The following is a 25,387-nucleotide window of genomic DNA, read 5'->3' on the forward strand; positions in this document are numbered from 1 at the left end:
TACATTTCATATGTATCACTGCACTATTTTCTTTAACGTAGAAATACTAGCTTCATGGGAAACATCATGTATTGAAATTTGTTTTCTAAGTGAATGAAACACTTTGTGAAGGAAAAAAAATCTCTTCAGTTAGAGGACGTTTTTTTCTTTTCAAATGGTAAACAAAAGTCTTGGATACATTCTCAGCAATCACTGTAGTTACTGTGATGAACTAAAGGAAGTCCTTTACATAAACACATTAAAATCGCGAACCTCTCTTAACGATACCAGCCTGCTCACGTGCATTACAAGGTACCATCGAGAAGATTAATGTTATGACAAAGGTCTTACAAGAGGACCTCCATGAACTCTTCTACTCGAGTACACGACCTCAACAGTTCGTAGTTTTAGGTCCCTACACTTAAGATTACACTTAACTCGTTATTACATCCAAACAAACCAATCCATACCTTAAGTGCCTGTGGGAAATGTTGTCAAGGATTTAATATTTCTAAGAATATAGAGTAACAGTGTGGGACTTCGCTTCTTAGAATAGATATACTTCTGTAATTAGCACAGTAGTGTTATACAATAGAATGGTATACTTCTGTTATTAGCACAGCAATGTTATACAATAGAATGATATACTTCTGTAATTGGCACAGTGATGTTATACAATAGAATGGTATACTTATGTAATTAGCACAGTAATGTTATACAATAGAATGGTATACTTCTGTAATTAGCACAGTGATTTTATACAATAGAATGGTATACTTATGTTATTAGCACAGTAATGTTATACAATAGAATGGTATACTTCTGTAATTAGCACAGTAATGTTATACAATAGAATGGTATACTTCTGTAATTGGCACAGTGATGTTATACAATAGAATCGTATACTTCTGTAATTAGCTCAGTAATGTTATACAATGGAATGATATACTTATGTTATTAGCACAGTAATGTTATACAATAGAATGGTATACTTCTGTAATTAACACAGTGATGTTATACAATAGAATGGTATACTTATGTAATTAGCACAGTAATGTTATACAATAGAATGGTATACTTATGTAATTAGCGCAGTAATGTTATACAATAGAATGGTATACTTATGTAATTAGTACAGTAATGTTATACAATAGAATGGTATACTTATGTAATTAGTACAGTAATGTTATACAATAGAATGGTATACTTATGTAATTAGTACAGTGATGTTATACAATAGAATGGTATACTTCTGTTATTAGCACAGTGATGTTATACAATAGAATGGTATACTTCTGTTATTAGCACAGTAATGTTATACAATAGAATGGTATACTTCTGTAATTAACACAGTGATGTTATACAATAGAATGGTATACTTATGTAATTAGCACAGTAATGTTATACAATAGAATGGTATACTTCTGTTATTAGCACAGTAATGTTATACAATAGAATGGTATACTTCTGTTATTAGCACAGCAACGTTATACAATAGAATGATATACTTCTGTAATTGGCACAGTGATGTTATACAATAGAATGGTATACTTATGTAATTAGCACAGTAATGTTATACAATAGAATGGTATACTTCTGTAATTAGCACAGTAATGTTATACAATAGAATGGTATACTTCTGTAATTAGCACAGTGATTTTATACAATAGAATGGTATACTTATGTTATTAGCACAGTAATGTTATACAATAGAATGGTATACTTCTGTAATTAACACAGTGATGTTATACAATAGAATGGTATACTTCTGTAATAGCACAGTGTTATTAGAATGGTATACAGTTATTAACAGTAATGTTATACAATAGAATGGTATAACACAGTGATGTTATACAATAGAATGGTATACTTATGTTATTAGCACAGTAATGTTATACAATAGAATGGTATACTTCTGTTATTAGCACAGTAATGTTATACAATAGAATGGTATACTTCTGTAATTAGCACAGTAATGTTATACAATAGAATGGTATACTTCTGTTATTAGCACAGTAATGTTATACAATAGAATGGTATACTTCTGTAATTAGCACAGTGATGTTATACAATAGAATCGTATACTTATGTAATTAGCACAGTGATGTTATACAATAGAATCGTATACTTCTGTAATTAGCTCAGTAATGTTATACAATGGAATGGTATACTTATGTAATTAGCACAGTAATGTTATACAATAGAATGGTATACTTCTGTTATTAGCACAGTAATGTTATACAATAGAATGGTATACTTATGTAATTAGCACAGTAATGTTATACAATAGAATGGTATACTTCTGTTATTAGCACAGTAATGTTATACAATAGAATGCTATACTTCTGTTATTAGCACAGTAATGTTGTACAATAGAACGATATAGTATTTCTGCTAAAGCTATTATCACAATAACTTTACGCAACACAAATTTACAATTTACTGGGTTGAGCACAGATAGCCCATTGTTCGGTTTTGCACTTAATAACAAGCAAAGCTACAGTCCTTTGACCACTGTAATATTACACAAAATGATGTAGTTTCTCTGTGATTACATTGTAATGTAACGCAAGAAAACGTTTGAAGTGTTAATTGTGTTTAGTTACTACGTGATGAATGTGAAAAATATATTTTAAACCATCAAGCTTTCCTTATACCTTTTCTTTCTTCTAAGTTTTTGCTGCAGAACATTTTGAAATATATTTCTTAACTTGTTTCAGTTGATGTCTGGTCAGAATTTTCGACTTGGAAAATAATTCAGAACTTCAAGTTACATAAGATGCTCGGCTCAATGGAGCGCTTAGACATAACACCTTCAAGTTAGCCCAGTTTCATAAAGAAACACATTTTGCACAGCTTTTGTTCGTATTAAATAACGAAGAGACAACAACCTAGCAATGGACTAAAAGACGTTAAGATACAACGTGGACGTGGCCCACATTCATTTGTCACATCTTTTATTCCTTTAAATATCTCACCTCATCAACTTTATACAGAACCTCAGTCCATCACAGTTCACCCCATCCACTTTATACAGAACCTCAGTCCATCACAGTTCACCCCATCCACTTTATACAGAACCTCAGTCCATCACAGTTCACCCCATCCACTTTATACAGTCCATCACAGTTCACCCCATCCACTACAGAACCTTATACAGATCCCACCTCACCTCAATCCATCACAGTTCACCCCATCCACTTTATACAGAACCTCAGTCCATCACAGTTCACCCCATCCACTTTATACAGAACCTCAGTCCATCACAGTTCACCCCATCCACTTTATACAGAACCTCAATCCATCACAGTTCACCCCATCCACTTTATACAGAACCTCAGTCCATCACAGTTCATCCCATTCACTTTATACAGAACCTCAATCCATCACAGTTCACCCCATCCACTTTATACAGAACCTCAGTCCATCACAGTTCACCCCATCCACTTTATACAGAACCTCAGTCCATCACAGTTCACCCCATCCACTTTATACAGAACCTCAATCCATCACAGTTCACCCCATCCACTTTATACAGAACCTCAGTCCATCACAGTCGGCATGTGACGTCAATATATTATCGATGTTGTTCTTACAGCAAACTTGTCATTTTCCCCTTTCTATGGAAATGTTGAAATTGTGCTTTAATTGATAAAAAAAGAGGTAATTACACATTTAACCAAAGAAGATATTATTCGCTCCTTTCATGTAGCATGATAAGTATATAGTTGTCACTAAATAGACACACACATGAACTGTGATACAGGTCAAACTCATGTCATAAATCTAGTTGCCGGTTTACTATATTGTCTGGATAAAATAATAAAAAACAAAAGAAAATTGTACTCAGCAGCTGTTTCGTTATAAAAAGACAGTGAAATCGTTTTACTATAAAATATTCCTAGGGTTTGAGCGTCATAGCTTAATTAATTATGTATTCAGTAATTTGAACTGGAGGAAAGAAGTCCAGTCTTGGGTAGTGATCTGATTATCATAGAAATCAACGAACGTTTCTTGAAAAGATCACGACATGGATTAAAATAGTTATTTAGTTTATTTCTAAAATATTTCGACCAAATTATGGGAAAGGAAACATAATGACCACGTGGTGCATTTTCTTATTACTGCCTTGAAAAAAAATCACTTACAAAGCACGAGACGAATCCTTTAAGAAAAACAATGAATGGATTAGTAAGTTGGTGTAAATGTATTGAACATTATTCACTCAAAAGATGGTTAAAGTGAAGATAGTGCAACCACTTCCTTTATGAGAGCAGATTATTGTAAACCACAGAAGTGTTCTAGTATATATTGACAAGAACTGTATTGGGTCGTCAATTATTCAGTGTGAGGATACACTATAATACTTTTATCAAGGAGTCAAGAACCATATTGTATCATCAGTTATACAGAAATATACTGTATACCATCCATCAAGGAGTCAAGAATCACATTGTGTTATCAGTTATCCAGAGATACACTATGTACAATCCATCCAGAAGCCAAGAATCACATTGTGTCATTAGTTATCCAGAGATACATTGTATACCATCCAACAAGGAGTCAAAAGCCATATTGTGTTGTAAGTTATCCAGAGATACATTGTATACAATCCACCAAGGAGTCAAGAACCATATTTTGTCATCAGTTATACAGAGATACATTGTATACAATCCACCAAGGAGTCAAGAACCATATTTTGTCATCAGTTATCCAGAGATACATTGTATACAATCCATCAAGGAGTCAAGAATCACATTGTGTTATCAGTTATCCAGAGATACACTATGTACAATCCATCCAGAAGCCAAGAATCACATTGTGTCATTAGTTATCCAGAGATACATTGTATACCATCCACCAAGGAGTCAAAAGCCATATTGTGTTGCAAGTTATCCAGAGATACATTGTATACAATCCACCAAGGAGTCAAGAACCATATTTTGTCATCAGTTATACAGAGATACATTGTATACAATCCACCAAGGAGTCAAGAACCATATTTTGTCATCAGTTATCCAGAGATACATTGTATACAATCCATCAAGGAGTCAAGAACCATATTTTGTCATCAGTTATACAGAGATACATTGTATACCATCCACCAAGGAGTCAAAAGCCATATTGTGTTGTAAGTTATCCAGAGATACATTGTATACAATCCACCAAGGAGTCAAGAACCATATTTTGTCATCAGTTATACAGAGATACATTGTATACCATCCACCAAGGAGTCAAAAGCCATATTGTGTTGTAAGTTATCCAGAGATACATTGTGTACAATCCACCAAGGAGTCAAGAACCATATTTTGTCATCAGTTATCCAGAGATACATTGTATACCATCCATCAAGAAGTCAAGAACCAAACTGTGCCACTACACTTAGAGTATGTTTAATTTTATCTCTATCTAAATATATTTTAACTTCTAAAAAGAAGTACTCTTAGCTTACCACTGGGATCTATTTGTATCTGTCTGGTTCACTTTGACTGGAGTTCTACTAATGAAAGAGAAATTATTAAGTGAGTTTTCCAGAACGATTTAATGATTTAGTGATGACCAAACTGGCCAGTAAGCATCAGACACAGAAAGTCTAGTAAGAGCAAAGAAAATAATAAACAGTATTAGTAAAATCTCCAGATATTCATTGCCTAACAAAAACTTCACAATTCTGACGACCCCAAGAGTCCATGAGAAGCCTGAGATGTTTTCTCACGTGTGGTACATGAGTTTCTAAGTCAGAAGCATTGTAAACTGGAATACAAAGACAACATTAAGAAAACATTCTATCGTGCGTCAACATGTGGGCAAGAGTAAAGGCTCGAACATCAAATGCTTGAAGCTAAGAACGGCTGGTATGGATATTAACACTTTTATTGATAAGAAGAGAACAACGTTTTGACCTTCCTAGGTCATCTTCAGGTTAACAGTTGTAAACTCTCTCTCTGTTAACCTGAAGATGACCTAGGAAGGTCAAAAAAGTTGTTCTCTTCTTATTAATAAAAGTGTTAATATCCATAATAACAGTTGTAAACTCTCTCTCTGTTAACCTGAAGATGACCCAGGAAGGTCTAAACATTGTTTTCTGCTTTATTAGTAAAAGTGTTAATACCCACACCAGCCGTTCTAAGATACATTTTTATTTCAAGTGGGTTTCTCGTCATCAAGAAATGCATCTGGCGTTTAAATTTCTTGTTAAAACATCACAGGGTTATGAAAATGACGGTGAAAGATGGATGAAGGACAAAAGAAAATAGTTTTAAAGAATAGCAGTCACCATTTAACGTGAAGTAAAAAGTAATGTTTCAAACGCTGGTATTATTTCTGTAGTATTATTTTCTCTCTTCACAAACATTATTAATTTTGTACCATCTGTATGGATCTATTACCCGCTTCTAAAGACAAGCAGTAACACGTGTCCTGGTAATTTATCTCAGATATCAGTCTACTCTAAAGTTACACTATCGGAGTTGTTTAATGGATATTCGTTGGTTACTAGACGTTGTTAGAGAGGATTATGTGTGTTATATTAAGATCTGCTGGTGTCATGTTTTCCAAAGGTCGAAATGTAGTAAACATCTAATTTATTTGTTTTCAAAGTGAGTTGCAGTTTACTAATTTTTTTAATGTTAGGTTAATTGCAAGTATTGATTAAACTGACTAAAACATATAATGTAGTTATTTTTACTTATATGTTTAGGATTTTTAATTAAATACTATTTACTATTATGATTATTTTGCACTGTCAGCCCAATATTTGTATTTAATACTAACCTAAAAACTCATAAGGTGGCTGAATCTCATAAGATATTATTGGGATTACGGACGAAAATATAATTAACATCAAGGGGGCACAATTGATCGCTTAATACTATCTAATAATTATAGATCTTTTTCATGTTATCATTTTGCCTTAGCCTGATTAAGCCGTGTATCTGCTGTAGGCCTGATTAAATCGTTTATCCGCCACTTAAAGTTTTACTTTCCTTCCTAGGGTAATTTGTTGAATGTCCTTTTAGCAATCTCCTAAGAAACTCAATTATTGTTTTAATAAGACGAGCCATTTAGTTTAAAACGGTTAGATGCCACAGTATATATCTTTTTTCTTCATCTCTTCAGCTGATTCTTGCAGAAGGAACGACTTAATCTTCCAGTATCTTGAACGATTTATCTTTTTTTTTTCGATATGTTTAACCAGAGTTAAAGAGGTCAACGTTTTAACTGTCAAAAAAAACTAAGGATATAAGATAGTCTTCTGACCATTCCACTGAATATTTCAAGTGACGTTCTTGTGTACTGGACTTTTTTTTCAACTTTAGCATGATATGTTTAATACTCGAAAAAAACTGTGAGAATATGTGGGAGATGGTAAAGGTGTGTCAGATGGAAAGGACGTATTTCTTATTTACCATCTGTTTTAGATCCATATGCACGTTTTAAGCCTTTTGTTTCGCTGTCAGATTTCTTTTTACTTTTTTTATTTTATAAAATTTCTTTCAAAGAGGGCGTTATGAGCGCAAACTTCTTCCACTTCTCTTTCTCTCTCACCCTCGCCATCCACCATCCGTGTGTATAATTTTAGTACATCCAACCCTGAAACAGAACTATTCTTCTTGCCGTGGTGATCAATCGCGAAGACGACAGCCGGTATCGTCAGATGCTTATAGGAGAACTGAAAGAGAAAATTTAAAATACTTTCCTTCCTTCGTTCAGTTGTACTACTTTTTAGGCCTGAACTATCAGAATAATCAAATCGTTAGGCCTAAACTATCGAAACAGTCGAATCATTAGGCCTAAAGTATCGAAAAAATCGAATCATTATAAATGAAAGCGTAAAAACAATAAATTAGGTAAGTTTAATCCGGAGTCATTTTTTTTGCTGATCTATGTAGTTAAGTTTCATTTGATTTCTCTACTCATTCCAGTGTACTGCAAGAAGGAAGTCCCCATTTCCAGTAAACAGATGTTTATGTTCTCAGAATTAAACCGACGTTCACATTTCATTACTAAGGATTCTGAGCAGTGTATTTTACACCGAATTGTTTTGTTAATTTAATTACTTGGTATATTTCTTGGTAGACCAACTTATAATAGTCTATATTAATAATTAACAGAGTCGCAACAGAGGTAAAAATGAACGCTTTGAAACTTTATGAGAAACATTAATTACTACAATAATCATAGTAGGAACACGCAATTCCTTAAATAATCGAGCCGTAGCTGGATATGACTGTATAATTCTATCACGCCTGTATAATTATATTATGTACCTTTTGTTGGTTGTATCAACCTAACTTCATTGTATGGGGACATTCTTTTATGATAAACATCTTGTGTGATAAACCAACGAACAGATATCCCTCGTTCAGTTCTCAAGATTGTCAATCGCAGGTTATACATTCCCAATTGGAGACGTATACGAAAATCGCTTCTATAGGTATTATCGTAATTAGCCACCTGTGTACCGTAAAATGTGCAGTGTTGCAGATGGGCGTAAAAAAATAATTTATCACTCGCCCATCAACGCCATCACCAGAAGCGCCGTTTTTCCCAAGCCACTGGGGATGATGACGCCTCATAGTGCTACAACAGCAGCGCTTTCTGTCGGTACATAAAGCAAGCCAATGAATAACCAATTAGGCTTAGAACAAGGGTTAACACATGCTGTCAGATCTAACACGTCGAAATGTATTCAGCCCGTCGTGCATTTTTCTCAAGATTATGTATATAACGAAATGTTAAATCTGGATTTGCACTGTCGAATTTTCACTCACTAATGTCCAAGAAATAATCTTAAACATTCTTAAAATTTGTAGATGTTGCTTTATGACCTATAGGAACCACAGAATTAAAACTAGAAGGTAGGTACATGCATCAGGCAAACATGGTGGTAAGGTACATACATCAGGTAAACATGGAGGTAAGGTACATACATCAGGTAAACATGGAGGTAAGGTACATACATCAGGCAAACATGGAGGTAAGGTACATACATCAGGCAAACATGGAGGTAAGGTACATACATCTTTTTTATATGCAAAAACGGCTCGTTTGGGTTGAGAAAATATTTTACATAGAAGAGCGAACAACGTTTCGACCTTCTTCGGTCATCGTCAGGTTCATACATCAGGCAAACATAGAGGTAAGGTACATACATCAGACAAACACGAAGCTAAGGTACATACATCAGACAAACACGAAGGTAAGGCACGTACCTCAGACAAACATGAAAGTAAGATACATACATCAAACATGAAGGTAAGGTACATCAGACAAACATGGAAGTTAGGTGCATAATCAGACAAACACAAATGTAAGGTACATACATCACACAAACACGAAAGTAGCGTACATGCATCAGACAAACATGAAGCTGAGGTAGATACATCAGACAAAATCACGAAGACATTACAGAGACATAAATAAAACTGTCATAACACAGACTACAGACAAGTTGAACACAACATTACAGAAACATAAGACGATGTCATAACGTTGAATGAACTCAACAAAGGAATGTTTTGGTGTTATCAGTGTTATGATTCATGTTCAACATAAACACAACTGTTGCAGTTTGTTAGGTACAAGTAAACTGATGAGGTGAAATCAGTACTATACCTGAAAGTTGATGGTCAGGTCCAACAAAAGCGGAGATCCATAATATTAGTTAAGCCTACCTTATTAAAATTTCTTTTTTGTAATGACGTATACCTTCTGACAGACCCTGAAATATTTATCGTGGTCGAAGGCTAGAGATTAAACACAGAATACGATAGGTTAACTCTTATTACTTGTACCTGGATAAGTAAGCAAGATTGATATATATATATTAGTAAATTTACATAGTCCAACTAGTACAGAGGCTTTAAAGTAGTGGTAAAGACCAAATATTTAGACAAAAGTTTCTACGTATGTTTTTTTGTACCTGAATTTCTTATCTTTCAGCTTCCGGATAGATAACACTGACCATATTATTGACGTTAACAAGGGTAATATACCATTTGAATATGACCAAGTCAACATTATTTGTCCGGTATATACTCCAGGGACTCAAGAAGAAGACATGGAAAGATATATAATATATAACGTAAGTGTTTACAGCCTTATTACAAAAACGATTTAAATGTATACTTTTGTAAAGAAATGTGAGCATTTTGTGACAGCTTTCCTCAGGAACCACATAAATGGAGATTTACAGTTAATATTACTTTCGATATTAATGTCTATTAATCTACATTGATAAGGTTTCATTAGGCTGTTTAAATTGCATTGCATTGTCAGAATATTTCTTTTAATAAATACCCCTAGTGGTCTGTATTAATAACATGTTTTACTTCCAGTTTTCTACTTACTGTTTCAATATTTTTTCTATTTAATTTATTAATCAGGTATTTTGGCGGGATACCGTTAACCTTGCGAATTCACAACGCTAAAATCCAGAATTCGATTCCCGCCAATATACACAATAAAAAGATCAAATGTGGCTTGGCTTAAAACCAAAGAAAGAAATAGATTAATTATTAATAAGAAATAAGCGCAAATGGATGTAAACTGTGTAAAACGTTGTTTTCTTTCACTTTTGACACTCATATTTGTGTACCATCTTTAGTCCTAGTATCCTTTTAAACGACAAACTGACAAACAGATGTTACATCTGATATGACAGACGACGTATCCTCTACTTTCCGACGTTCATACTTCTGCATATACCTCTTCTAATATCTGCTGTATTAATTTTCACAATAGATAACACTTTGTATTTATTTTCACACACTACAATTAGCAAATTGCATATTTATTAAAGGTAAATAAATTAACAATAGCTAACTTTAACAAAATCACAATACCTAAAATAATATAAAACTGTTCAGACCATAAGCACTAACAATAAAACTGTTTAGAAACCATCCACTGACTATATAAACTACTTAGAAACTACCACTTGACAATAAAACTGTTAAGAAACAATTCATTCACTATAAAACTACTTAGAAACTACCAGTTGACAATAAAACTGTATAGAAACTATCCACTGATTACATAAACTACTTAGAAACTACCAGTTGACAATAAAACTGTATAGAAACTATCCACTGATTACATAAACTACTTAGAAACTACCAGTTGACAATAAAACTGTAGAGAAACTATCCACTGATTACATAAACTACTTAGAAACTACCAGTTGACAATAAAACTGTATAGAAACTATCCACTGATTACATAAACTACTTAGAAACTACCAATTGACAATAAAACTGTATAGAAACTATCCACTGACGATAAAAACTAGCAGTTGAGAATAAAGGTGTTTAGAAACCATCCACTGACTATATAAACTACTTTGAAACTACCACTTGACAATAAAACTGTTTAGAAACCATCCACTGACTATAAACTACTTTGAAACTACCACTTGACAATAAAACTGTTAAGAAACCATGCTCTGACTATATAAACTACAAGTTGATAATAAAACCATTCCTAACATACCCACAGTTCGTGATATATCTACTGAAATAAAACTAATAAGAAATTACCAATGTCACAGTAAAACTCTTCATGATATATGAAATGTTAACGGACTATTTGCAAACTAACCAGTGTTATGTCCTCTTCTGAGTTTCGTTCATCTCTAAGTATTTTGTAGGTTATTGATATGACCATTAGTATAGCTACATCAAGGGTTATTGATATGATCATTAGTATAGCTACATCAAGGGTTATTGATATGACCATTAGTATAGCTACATCAAGGGTTATTGATATGACCATTAGTATAGCTACATCAAGGGTTATTGATATGACCATTAGTATAGCTACATCAAGGGTTATTGATATGATGATTAGTATAGCTACATCAAGGGTTATTGATATGATGATTAGTATAGCTACATCAAGGGTTACTGATATGATCATTAGTATAGCTACATCAAGGGTTATTGATATGATCATTAGTATAGCTACATCAAGGGCTATTGATATGACCATTAGTATAGCTACATCAAGGGTGATTGATATGATCATTAGTATAGCTACATCAAGGGTTATTGATATGACCATTAGTATAGCAACATCAAGGGTTATTGATATGATCATTAGTATAGCTACATCAAGGGTTATTGATATGATCATTAGTATAGCTACATCAATGGTTATTGATATGATCATTAGTATAGCTACATCAAGGGTTATTGATATGATCATTAGTATAGCTACATCAAGGGTTATTGATATGATCATTAGTATAGCTACATCAAGGGCTATTGATATGATCATTAGTATAGCTACATCAATGGTTATTGATATGATCATTAGTATAGCTACATCAAGGGTTATTGATATGATTATTAGTATAGCTACATCAAGGGTTATTGATATGATCATTAGTATAGCTACATCAAGGGTTATTGATATGATCATTAGTGTAGCTACATCAAGGGTTATTGATATGATCATTAGTATAGCTACATCAAGGGTTATTGATATGATCATTAGTCTAGCTACATCAAGGGTTATTGATATGACCATTAGTATAGTTATAGATATGATTATTAGTGTTGCTACATTACAGACTATATATTGTATCTTACTGTTAAACACACACACAGATATCATTGTTGGTAACCTGAAGCTTACACTACACAAACACACAGATATCATTGTTGGTAACCTGAAGCTTACACTACACAAACACACAGATCTTATTGTTGGTAACCTGAAGCTTACACTACACAAACACACAGATCTTATTGTTGATAACCTGAAGCTTACACTACACATACACACAGATCTTATTGTTGATAACCTGAAGCTTACACTACACAAACACACAGATCTTATTGTTGATAACCTGAAGTTTACACTACACAAACACACAGATCTTATTGTTGGTAACCTGAAGCTTACACTACACAAACACACAGATCTTATTGTTGATAACCTGAAGCCTACACTACACAAACACACAGATCTTATTGTTGATAACCTGAAGCTTATACTACACAAACACGCAGATCTTATTGTTGGTAACCTAAAGCTTACACTACACATGCACACAGATCTTATTGTTGATAACCTGAAGCTTACACTACACAAACACACAGATCTTATTGTTGATAACCTGAAGCTTACACTACACATGCACACAGATCTTATTGTTGATAACCTGAAGCTTACATTACACAAACACACAGATCTTATTGTTGGTAACCTGAAGCTTACACTACACAAACACACAGATCTTATTGTTGATAACCTAAAGCTTACACTACACATGCACACAGATCTTATTGTTGATAACCTGAAGCTTACACTACACATGCACACAGATCTTATTGTTGATAACCTGAAGCTTACACTACACAAACACACAGATCTTATTGTTGATAACCTGAAGCTTACACTACACATGCACACAGATCTTATTGTTGATAACCTGAAGCTTACACTACACAAACACACAGATCTTATTGTTGGTAATTTGAAGCTTACACTACACATACACACAGATCTTATTGTTGATAACCTGAAGCTTACACTACACATGCACACAGATCTTATTGTTGATAACCTGAAGCTTACACTACACAAACACACAGATCTTATTGTTGGTAATTTGAAGCTTACACTACACATACACACAGATCTTATTGTTGGTAACCTGAAGCTTACACTACACATGCACACAGATCTTATTGTTGATAACCTGAAGCTTACACTACACAAACACACAGATCTTATTGTTGGTAATTTGAAGCTTACACTACACATACACACAGATCTTATTGTTGATAACCTGAAGCTTACACTACACAAACACACAGATCTTATTGTTGGTAATTTGAAGCTTACACTACACATACACACAGATCTTATTGTTGGTAACCTGAAGCTTACACTACACATACACACAGATCTTATTGTTGATAACCTGAAGCTTACACTACACAAACACACAGATCTTATTGTTGGTAATTTGAAGCTTACACTACACATACACACAGATCTTATTGTTGATAACCTGAAGCTTACACTACACAAACACACAGATCTTATTGTTGATTACCTGAAGCTTACACTACACAAACACACAGATCTTATTGTTGGTAATTTGAAGCTTACACTACACATACACACAGATCTTATTGTTGGTAACCTGAAGCTTACACTACACATACACACAGATCTTATTGTTGATAACCTGAAGCTTACACTACACAAACACACAGATCTTATTGTTGGTAATTTGAAGCTTACACTACACATACACACAGATCTTATTGTTGATAACCTGAAGCTTACACTACACAAACACACAGATCTTATTGTTGATAACCTGAAGCTTACACTACACAAACACACAGATCTTATTGTTGATAACCTGAAGCTTACACTACACACACAGACACACATAGATGTTATTGTTTATAACCTGAAGATTACACTACACACACAGACACACATAGATGTTATTGTTTATAACCTGAAGATTACACTACACCCACAGACACACATAGATGTTATTGTTTATAACCTGAAGATACACTACACCCATATACACATAGAGGTTATTGTTTATAACCTGAAGATACACTACACACACACACACATAGATGTTATTGTTGATAACCTGAAGATTACACTAAACACACGCACACACATAGATGTTATTGTTTATAACCTGAAGATACACTTCACCCACAGACACACATAGATGTTATTGTTTATAACCTGAAGATACACTACACAAAAATACAGAGGTTATTGTTTATAACCTGAAGATTACACTACACCCACAGACACACATAGATGTTATTGTTTATAACCTGAAGATACACTACACACACATAGATGTTATTGTTTATAACCTGAAGATACACTACACCCACAGACACACATAGATGTTATTGTTTATAACCTGAAGATTACACTACACACACATAGATGTTATTGTTTATAACCTGAAGATTACACTACACACACACACACACACACATAGATGTTATTGTTTATAACCTGAAGATACACTAAACACACGCACACACATGGATCTTATTTTTGATAATTTGAAGCTCACACTAGACATACAGGTAATTAAATTGTAGTTGTTTTGAAGTTGTTTATAAAAATTAAATATAGATATTGTTTGTTCACTTCTTCTTTGAAGATTGTATTAGTTGTATTATATCCTTTTCATATATAGCGACATGATTATTTTAGGTATAATATCCTTTTTAAAGTTGTTTTGTTTTTCAGATATCAACACTTTCGAAGACACGTACTAACGGTTTGCACCGGCATTTTATTTGTTTCAGGTTTCTAAAGAGGAATACGGTTCGTGTAGGGTCAACAATCCCAAGTCCCGTGTTATAGCTGTCTGTGATAAACCTCATCAGCTCATGTACTTTACCATTACTTTCCGTTCGTTCACTCCACAGCCCGGGGGTCTAGAGTTCAAACCTGGCCAAGATTATTACTTTATATGTAAGCCTATTTATATGTGCCTACTTAACTACCCACCTATCTGTATATATGTGTCTGTTTATCTATGTTTGTAGATACCAATCTGTTTTATTACCTACATATTTTCTGTGTACTTACCTACCTGTGTGTCTATATATCTATCTTAGCTAAATACCTTTTTATCTGTATATATGTGTCTGTTTATCTGTCTCTGTAGATACCAATCTGTTTTGTTACCTACCTATTTTCTGTATACTTACCTACCTGTGTGTCTATATATCTATCCTAGCTAAATATCTTTTTATCTGTATATATGTGCATTCTTATTTATTTGTCTATCTATCTATTATTTTATCTATTCCGCGTTTTTTTTACTGTGTGTCTATCTGTCATTTATCCATTATTTTTCTGTATGAAATTTTTACATCTGTCTATTCTGGGTTGTGTATATGTATCTATTTCTCTCTCTCTTCCATAAATATAACCATCGTGTGATATCTAAAATCATGATATACTTGTAGAACAAATTATTCATTTTACCTTTCCCAAAAGTTTAGTTCAATTTACTCGGTGAAACTTTAGATCCGGTTAAAAAAAAAGTAATTGATAGGGTTTCGACATAAATGGTAAGCAGGTTTATGAGTTATGATGACAGAATTGACATAAAATGTCTCTTGAAAAATCGGTGAAGAGACAGACGTTTGTAAGTGTTCAAGTTACTGAATCATCTTCCATTGTTGAGTTTGTGATTGAATGGAGTCAAGGACAAAGACTGGAACGTATTGTTAAAAATCTTATTACACAAAATAATGTGGCCAGAAATCAAAAACCTGACTGTCATGAACCTGAGATTCGTTTATGTACATTTTAAACTATTGAATTATGACAAAAAAGCGAGGAATATTAGGTCATTATATGATCGTACGTAACAAAGAAAAGGAAGTAAAATTATTTCTCCAATGACTTCAACCATCAGAAGTCACTTGATGTAATAACATAATTCCCCCTTGAAGGTTATGAGTATATATGTAGTTTTAGAATTTCCGCTATAAATAAGCCGATGACAGTTATACATATTTCTCCAGAATATATTTAATGATAATAGATGAGTCAGGATTGTCCCCCTATATTGAAATGATTTCTAATAAAAATACGGTGGCGAAATCGCGCAAACTTCTATGTCAAAGCGTGTCTTTGGAGCACATGTTATAAATTAGAAGAAAAATTCGCAAAATTCGCCAATCCTTCTAAACCATTAAGTCCTGACAATCAGTCATGTCATTCCTATTGACTGCACCTTCTAATCAAATAAAGCTTTTAGAATACAAATGGATCAAATATAATTTATAACTATCGATGTGATTGGAAAATCTTTTCTGTACTATTATTCAGAGTTGTGTCTTTCATGGTTACCACGGTTTAAATTACAGACTGAAACAGAACTACTGTAGTTTTCTTTTACTTTTAAACAAAGAAATATCCATTTAAATTAATTACACTTTAACATAGTATTTAGTTTTATTTGTGTAAGAACTAAAATGAAAAGTAATTATTACTCTAAAATATTTTAACTTTTAGCGACATCTGGCGGGAGACTTGATCAACTAAACCAGCGTGTGGGTGGACGTTGCGCTTCACACAACATGAAAATTATCTTCAAAGTGTGCTGTGATCCTTCGAAACGTAAGTGGGGTTTCACACTTTGATAACATTATAGCAGTGAATATAAAAATGTGTTAACCACACTGTGTCCAATGAATATGACGCTTCAATACCATCAGCAACGTCTCAGTTGTGGTATTGGTTGAAAGCACATTCGTGATGACCTTTTTAATGTGAAGATAACCTAAGAAGGTCGAAACGTTCTTCTCTACTTTATTTTAATACCCATACCAGCCGTCTTGAGATGCTGGGTAAAGCACAGTTCAGTTGGACACGTGCCGGACTATTATGGTGGGATTTTGTGCGACATCTGGTTGGTGGGTTGTACAAACGTTGTCAAATGATTAATGTGTCTTGTGGCAGGTACATACAATACTGAGCATGCTCAAACACATACAACTAAAAATGCTGATAATCTCTTTGAGTTATCAGAGACTTATTAGTGTTTAATCCCTATTGGTGGCTCAGTCAGAGCACTATAGCATTAAGCATTGGGTTTCACACGCTATTACCATTTATATTATCAGTTCTCACTTTTACCACTTCTGTTGTCATCACCCATATTATACTTTTTGTTATCTTTACCCACTTCTACACTCTTGTTACAATTACCCATATTACACTTTTTGTTGTCATTACCCACTTCTACACTCTTGTTACAATTAACCATATTACACTTTTTGTTATCATTACCCACTTCTACACTCTTGTTACAATTACCCATATTACACTGTTTGTTATCTTTACCCACTTCAATACTCTTGTTACAATTACCCATTATTACACTTTTTGTTATCATTACCCACTTCAATACTCTTGTTACAATTACCCATTATTACACTTTTTGTTATCATTACCCACTTCTACATTCTTGTTACAATTACCCATATAACACTCTTTGCTATCATTACCCACTTCTACATTCTTGTTACAATTACCCATATTACACTTTTTGTTATCTTTACCCACTTCAATACTCTTGTTACAATTACCCATATTACACTTTTTGTTATCTTTACCCACTTCTACACTCTTGTTACAATTACCCATATTACACTTTTTGTTGTCATTACCCACTTCTACACTCTTGTTACAATTACCCATATTACACTTTTTGTTATCATTACTCACTTCTACACTCTTGTTACAATTACCCATATTACACTTTTTGTTATCATTACCCACTTCTACACTCTTGTTACAATTACCCATATTACACTTTTTGTTATCATTACCCACTTCTACACTCTTGTTACAATTACCCATATTACACTTTTTGTTATCATTACCCACTTCTACACTCTTGTTACAATTACCCATATTACACTTTTGTTATCATTACTCACTTCTACACTCTTTGTTACAATTACCCATATTACACTTTTTTTTATCATTACCCACTTCTACACTCTTGTTACCAGTTACCCATATATTACACTTTTGTTATCATTACCCACTTCTACACTCTTGTTACAATTACCCATATTACACTTTTTGTTATCATTACCCACTTCTACACTCTTGTTACAATTACCCATATTACACTTTTTTTTATCATTACCCACTTCTACACTCTTGTTACAATTACCCATATTACACTTTTTGTTATCATTACTCACTTCTACACTCTTGTTACAATTACCCATATTACACTTTTTGTTATCATTACCCACTTCTACACTCTTGTTACAATTACCCATATTACACTTTTTGTTATCATTACCCACTTCTACACTCTTGTTACAATTACCCATATTATAATTTTTGTTATCTTTACCCACTTCAATACTCTTGTTACAATTACCCATATTACACTTTTTGTTATCATTACTCACTTCTACATTCTTGTTACAATTACCCATATTACACTTTTTGTTGTCATTACCCACTTCTACACTCTTGTTACAATTACCCATATTACACTTTTTGATATCATTACCCACTTCTACATTCTTGTTACAATTACTCATATAACACTTTTTGCTATCATTACCCACTTCTACATTCTTGTTACAATTACCCATATTACACTTTTTGTTGTCATTACCCACTTCTACATGCTTGTTACAATTACCCATATTCCACTTTTTGTTGTCATTACCCACTTCTACACTCTTGTTACAATTACCCATATTACACTTTTTGTTGTCATTACCCACTTCTACACTCTTGTTACAATTACCCATATTATAATTTTTGTTATCTTTACCCACTTCAATACTCTTGTTACAATTACCCATATTACACTTTTTGTTATCATTACCCACTTCTACACTCTTGTTACAATTACCCATATTATAACTTTTTGTTATCTTTACCCACTTCAATACTCTTGTTACAATTACCCATATTACACTTTTTGTTATCATTACTCACTTCTACATTCTTGTTACAATTACCCATATTACACTTTTTGTTATCATTACTCACTTCTACATTCTTGTTACAGTTACCCATATTACACTTTTTGTTGTCATTACCCACTTCTACACTCTTGTTACAATTACCCATATTACACTTTTTGATATCATTACCCACTTCTACATTCTTGTTACAATTACTCATATAACACTTTTTGCTATCATTACCCACTTCTACATTCTTGTTACAATTACCCATATTACACTTTTTGTTGTCATTACCCACTTCTACACTCTTGTTACAATTACCCATATTACACTTTTTGTTGTCATTACCCACTTCTACACTCTTGTTACAATTACCCATATTATAACTTTTTGTTATCTTTACCCACTTCAATACTCTTGTTACAATTACCCATATTACACTTTTTGTTATCATTACCCACTTCTACACTCTTGTTACAATTACCCATATTACACTTTATATTATCATTACCCACTTTTATCAATATGATAATCTTTACCGTTCTTTTAAACGTTTTATGGAAATTTGTTAATTTGTCGTTTTACTAGGTAGAACAGTGGATAACTGTGAGATAGTATCAGGGGTTCGAATCTCTCTATATACAAAACACTATTCTTGTTGTTTTTATTTGTAAGTAATTAATAAGTCCATTTCACTATAAGTTGCTTTACATTTTTCTCTACTCGTTATGACTCCAACTAAACAGAGAAAATTGTTTTCTGAAGTAAAGAAGTGAATTATTACTGAAACCTTGACAATAAAATGTGATAATCCAAGTCATTAAAAGATATTTTATTCTTAGGATGTCTTCAACCAGTAAGTGTTGTGAAAGTAGTAGCGACGTTAACTTAGAGGTTATTTTAAAATGGATTACTTTTCATGAATCAATTGTTTTCTCACTGTTTTAAAAATGGCTACTTTACAATGATTATTGTTTTATAGAGAGTACCACAACTACCACGAGCTCAACTGTAGCTAGCGTAACCTTTCCTGTCTATAAACCTGTGTTTCCATCTTCTACCACTACCACCACCACCACCACGCAGTCGACTTCCACTGATATAGACATACTCTCTGAGTGGTTCAATCCCCGATTCCCTTCAAAACCACCAACGTATCAAGTGCCAAGTTTTGAGGAAAACACACGAGTCAACTCAAAGAAAAACAGTAAGTACAAACTTACAAATAACTCATATCCACGAAAAACAGTAAGTACAAACTTACAAATAACTCATATCCAGGAAAACAGTAAGTACAAACTTACAAATAACTCATATCCAGGAAAAACAGTAAGTACAAACTTACAAATAACTCACATCCAAGAGAAACAGTAAGTACAAACTTACAAATAACTCACATCCAAGAGAAACAGTAAGTACAAACTTACAAATAACTCATATCCAGGAAAAACAGTAAGTACAAACTTACAAATAATTCATATCCAGGAAAAACAGTAAGTACAAACTTACAAATATCTCATATCCAGGAAAAACAGTAAGTACAAACTTACAAATAACTCATATCCAGGAAAAACAGTAAGTACAAACTTACAAATAATTCATATCCAGGAAAAACAGTAAGTACAAACTTACAAATATCTCATATCCAGGAAAAACAGTAAGTACAAACTTACAAATAACTCACATCCAAGAGAAACAGTAAGTACAAACTTACAAATAACTCATATCCAGGAAAAACAGTAAGTACAAACTTACAAATAACTCACATCCAGGAGAAACAGTAAGTACAAACTTACAAATAACTCACATCCAAGAGAAACAGTAAGTACAAACTTACAAATAACTCATATCCAGGAAAAACAGTAAGTACAAACTTACAAATAATTCATATCCAGGAAAAACAGTAAGTACAAACTTACAAATAATTCATATCCAGGAAAAACAGTAAGTACAAACTTACAAATATCTCATATCCAGGAAAAACAGTAAGTACAAACTTACAAATAACTCACATCCAAGAGAAACAGTAAGTACAAACTTACAAATAACTCACATCCAAGAGAAACAGTAAGTACAAACTTACAAATAACTCATATCCAGGAAAAACAGTAAGTACAAACTTACAAATAACTCACATCCAAGAGAAACAGTAAGTACAAACTTACAAATAACTCATATCCAGGAAAACAGTAAGTACAAACTTACAAATAATTCATATCCAGGAAAAACAGTAAGTACAAACTTACAAATAATTCATATCCAGGAAAAACAGTAAGTACAAACTTACAAATAACTCACATCCAAGAGAAACAGTAAGTACAAACTTACAAATAACTCATATCCAGGAAAAACAGTAAGTACAAACTTACAAATAATTCATATCCAGGAAAAACAGTAAGTACAAACTTACAAATAACTCACATCCAAGAGAAACAGTAAGTACAAACTTACAAATAACTCATATCCAGGAAAAACAGTAAGTACAAACTTACAAATAACTCATATCCAGGAAAACAGTAAGTACAAACTTACAAATAACTCACATCCAGGAAAACAGTAAGTACAAACTTACAAATAACTCACATCCAGGAGAAACAGTAAGTACAAACTTACAAATAACTCACATCCAAGAGAAACAGTAAGTACAAACTTACAAATAACTCATATCCAGGAAAAACAGTAAGTACAAACTTACAAATAACTCACATCCAGGAGAAACAGTAAGTACAAACTTACAAATAACTCATATCCAGGAAAAACAGTAAGTACAAACTTACAAATAACTCATATCCAGGAAAAACAGTAAGTACAAACTTACAAATAACTCATATCCAGGAAAAACAGTAAGTACAAACTTACAAATAACTCATATCCAGGAAAAACAGGTACAAACTTACAAATAAAATCCAGTAAGTACAAACTTACAAATAACTCATATCCAGGAAAAACAGTAAGTACAAACTTACAAATAACTCATATCCAGGAAAACAGTAAGTACAAACTTACAAATAACTCATATCCAGGAAAAACAAGTACAAACTTACAAATAACTCATATCCAGGAAAAACAGTAAGTACAAACTTACAAATAACTCACATCCAGGAGAAACAGTAAGTACAAACTTACAAATAACTCGCATCCAGGAAAAACAGTAAGTACAAACTTACAAATAACTCATATCCAAGAGAAGCAGTAAGTACAAACTTACAAATAACTCATATCCAGGAAAAATGGTAAGTACAAACTTACAAATAACTCATATCCAGGAAAAATAGTAAGTACAAACTTACAAATAACTCATATCCAGGAAAAACAGTAAGTACAAACTTACAAATAACTCATATCCAAGAGAAACAGTAAGTACAAACTTACAAATAACTCATATCCAGGAAAAATAGTAAGTACAAACTTACAAATAACTCATATCCAGGAAAAACGGTAAGTACAAACTTACAAATAAGTTACATCCAAGAAAACAGTAAGTACAAACTTACAAATAACTCATATCCAGGAAAAATAGTAAGTACAAACTTACAAATAACTCATATCCAGGAAAAACGGTAAGTACAAACTTACAAATAAGTTACATCCAAGAAAACAAGTACAAACTTACAAATAAGTTACATCCAAGAAAACAAGTATAAACTTACAAATAAGTTACATCCAAGAAAACAAGTAAGTACAAACTTTCAAATAAGTTAGATAAAAGAAAATTGTAAGGAGGGCTTTACAAAGAAGCGACTTGCAAGACAAATAGTATGTACAGTAAGAAAGACAAATAAGTACGTCTCTTCTGGATATAAGGTAATTCTATAAACCATGTATGTTACAATGTATGAATGAATAGCAATGTATTCCAAGACAAATAGTATGTACAGTAAGAAAGACAAATAAGTACGTCTCTTCTGGATATAAGGTAATTCTATAAACCATGTATGTTACAATGTATGAATGAATAGCAATGTATTCCAAGACAAACAGTATGTACAGTAAGAAAGACAAATAAGTACGTCTCTTCTGGATATAAGGTTATTCTATAAACCATGTATGTTACAATGTATGAATGAATAGCAATGTATTCCAAGACAAACAGTATGTACAGTAAGAAAGACAAATAAGTACGTCTCTTCTGGATATAAGGTAATTCTATAAACCATGTATGTTACAATGTATGAATGAATAGCAATATATTCCAAGACAAACAGTATGTACAGTAAGAAAGACAAATAAGTACGTCTCTTCTGGATATAAGGTTATTCTATAAACCATGTATGTTACAATGTATGAATGAATAGCAATGTATTCCAAGACAAATAGTATGTACAGTAAGAAAGAAATATGAGTACGTCTCTTCTGGATATAAGGTAATTCTATAAACCATGTATGTTACAATGTATGAATGAATAGCAATATATTCCAAGACAAATAGTATGTACAGTAAGAAAGACAAATAAGTACGTCTCTTCTGGATATAAGGTTATTCTATAAACCATGTATGTTACAATGTATGAATGAATAGCAATGTATTCCAAGACAAACAGTATGTACAGTAAGAAAGACAAATAAGTACGTCTCTTCCGGATATAAGGTAATTCTATAAACCATGTATGTTACAATGTATGAATGAATAGCAATGTATTCCCGACCAAATGAATATTATTTTCGCAGCTTCTTTCATTAATACATGTATATGTTTTAACTTATTTATTACATTGATATGAATTATATTTCATTCTCAGTATACGGATGTAGGACTGATCTAAGTCTCCTAACCCGGAGAAACCACGTGATGTAATATTTCAATAACCTAGATATTAACAACGAATAAACAACTTATGAACCATTGTTAATCATTTATCACCTGACCTAGGTGTTTTTTTAGGTGTTCAAAGATCACCTTAATAATCCTCAAATGAAGAAAAAATTAGTTTTCCAATTAATTAAACTAGCTATTTCGTGCTATTGTTTCATACAAGTTCGGTTTGGGCGATAGACTAATAAATAAGTGTATGCAAGTGAAAACTGATATGTTCGCTGTACTTTGAAATTCTCAGGACGTTCAAAAGTGATTACGTGATAAAAATACGCTTACATTTATTAGCAGCACCACAGGTCTAGGCTAGCAAGACGTAATCGGTAGCCGCAAAGCGTAATGTGCTTACATGTGTATCTGACGGCGATATCTGTCCGTCACGCAATATGGCTGTTATTAAAAAACAGATTCTTAATTGTCAGCTATTAACTGCACACGTAAGATTACTGATTACCGTTCTGACGCTGGCTATAGGCAAACCACAGTAAAGTGTGCGCGTGCGCCTGAAACGGAAGTGTTAACGCTGATAGTGAGACGTTTGAATAACTGCAGGTCATAACTTGATCGGGGTCATGTTTACTGTTAGCTAGTAACTGTTTATCACACATTCACAAGTCAACGTTGTCATACACTCATAGGTGAATGTTGTTCACTCTGAAACCACAACAACAACGGTAAGGATTACCATTGTATAGTTTAATCACGTTTCTCATCACATGGTTTCATAACATTACCGGTTGAGTGATTTACTAACATTATTAGATATTTGGTTTAATATCATTGATAGTGATTTGATTTAATAACATTCTTAGTTATTTGATTTAATAACATTCTTAGTTACTTGGATCATTAACATCATTAGTTATTCGGTTTAATAACATTGTTAGTTATTTGGTTTAATAACATTGTGTGTTATTTTGTTTAAAAACATTGTGAGTTATTTTGTTTAAAAACATTGTGAGTTATTTTGTTTAATACCATTGTCAGTTTGGCTTGATAACATTGCTAGTTATTTGGTTTAATAACATTGTTAGTTTGGTTTAATAACTTTGTTAGTTATTTGATTTGATAACATTGTTAGTTATTTGATTTAATACCATTGTTAGTTTGGTTTGATAAC

At 32.7% G+C, this 25,387-nt stretch overlaps 1 protein-coding gene across 1 annotated transcript in view; it reads left to right on the forward strand.

The window, feature by feature from the left end:
• LOC143232118 (uncharacterized) overlaps nt 1-25,387 on the forward strand; it is a 168,733-nt gene that overhangs the window by 139,712 nt on the left and 3,634 nt on the right. The window contains exons 2-5 of the mRNA XM_076467208.1: nt 9,925-10,066; nt 15,297-15,465; nt 17,023-17,127; nt 20,437-20,661. Coding sequence (XP_076323323.1) covers nt 9,925-10,066; nt 15,297-15,465; nt 17,023-17,127; nt 20,437-20,661 — 641 coding nt within the window. The remainder of the gene's footprint in view (nt 1-9,924; nt 10,067-15,296; nt 15,466-17,022; nt 17,128-20,436; nt 20,662-25,387) is intronic.

Source organism: Tachypleus tridentatus, chromosome 1 (assembly GCF_004210375.1).
Source record: "Tachypleus tridentatus isolate NWPU-2018 chromosome 1, ASM421037v1, whole genome shotgun sequence".
In the NCBI taxonomy this organism is placed as follows: Eukaryota; Metazoa; Arthropoda; class Merostomata; order Xiphosura; family Limulidae; genus Tachypleus; species Tachypleus tridentatus.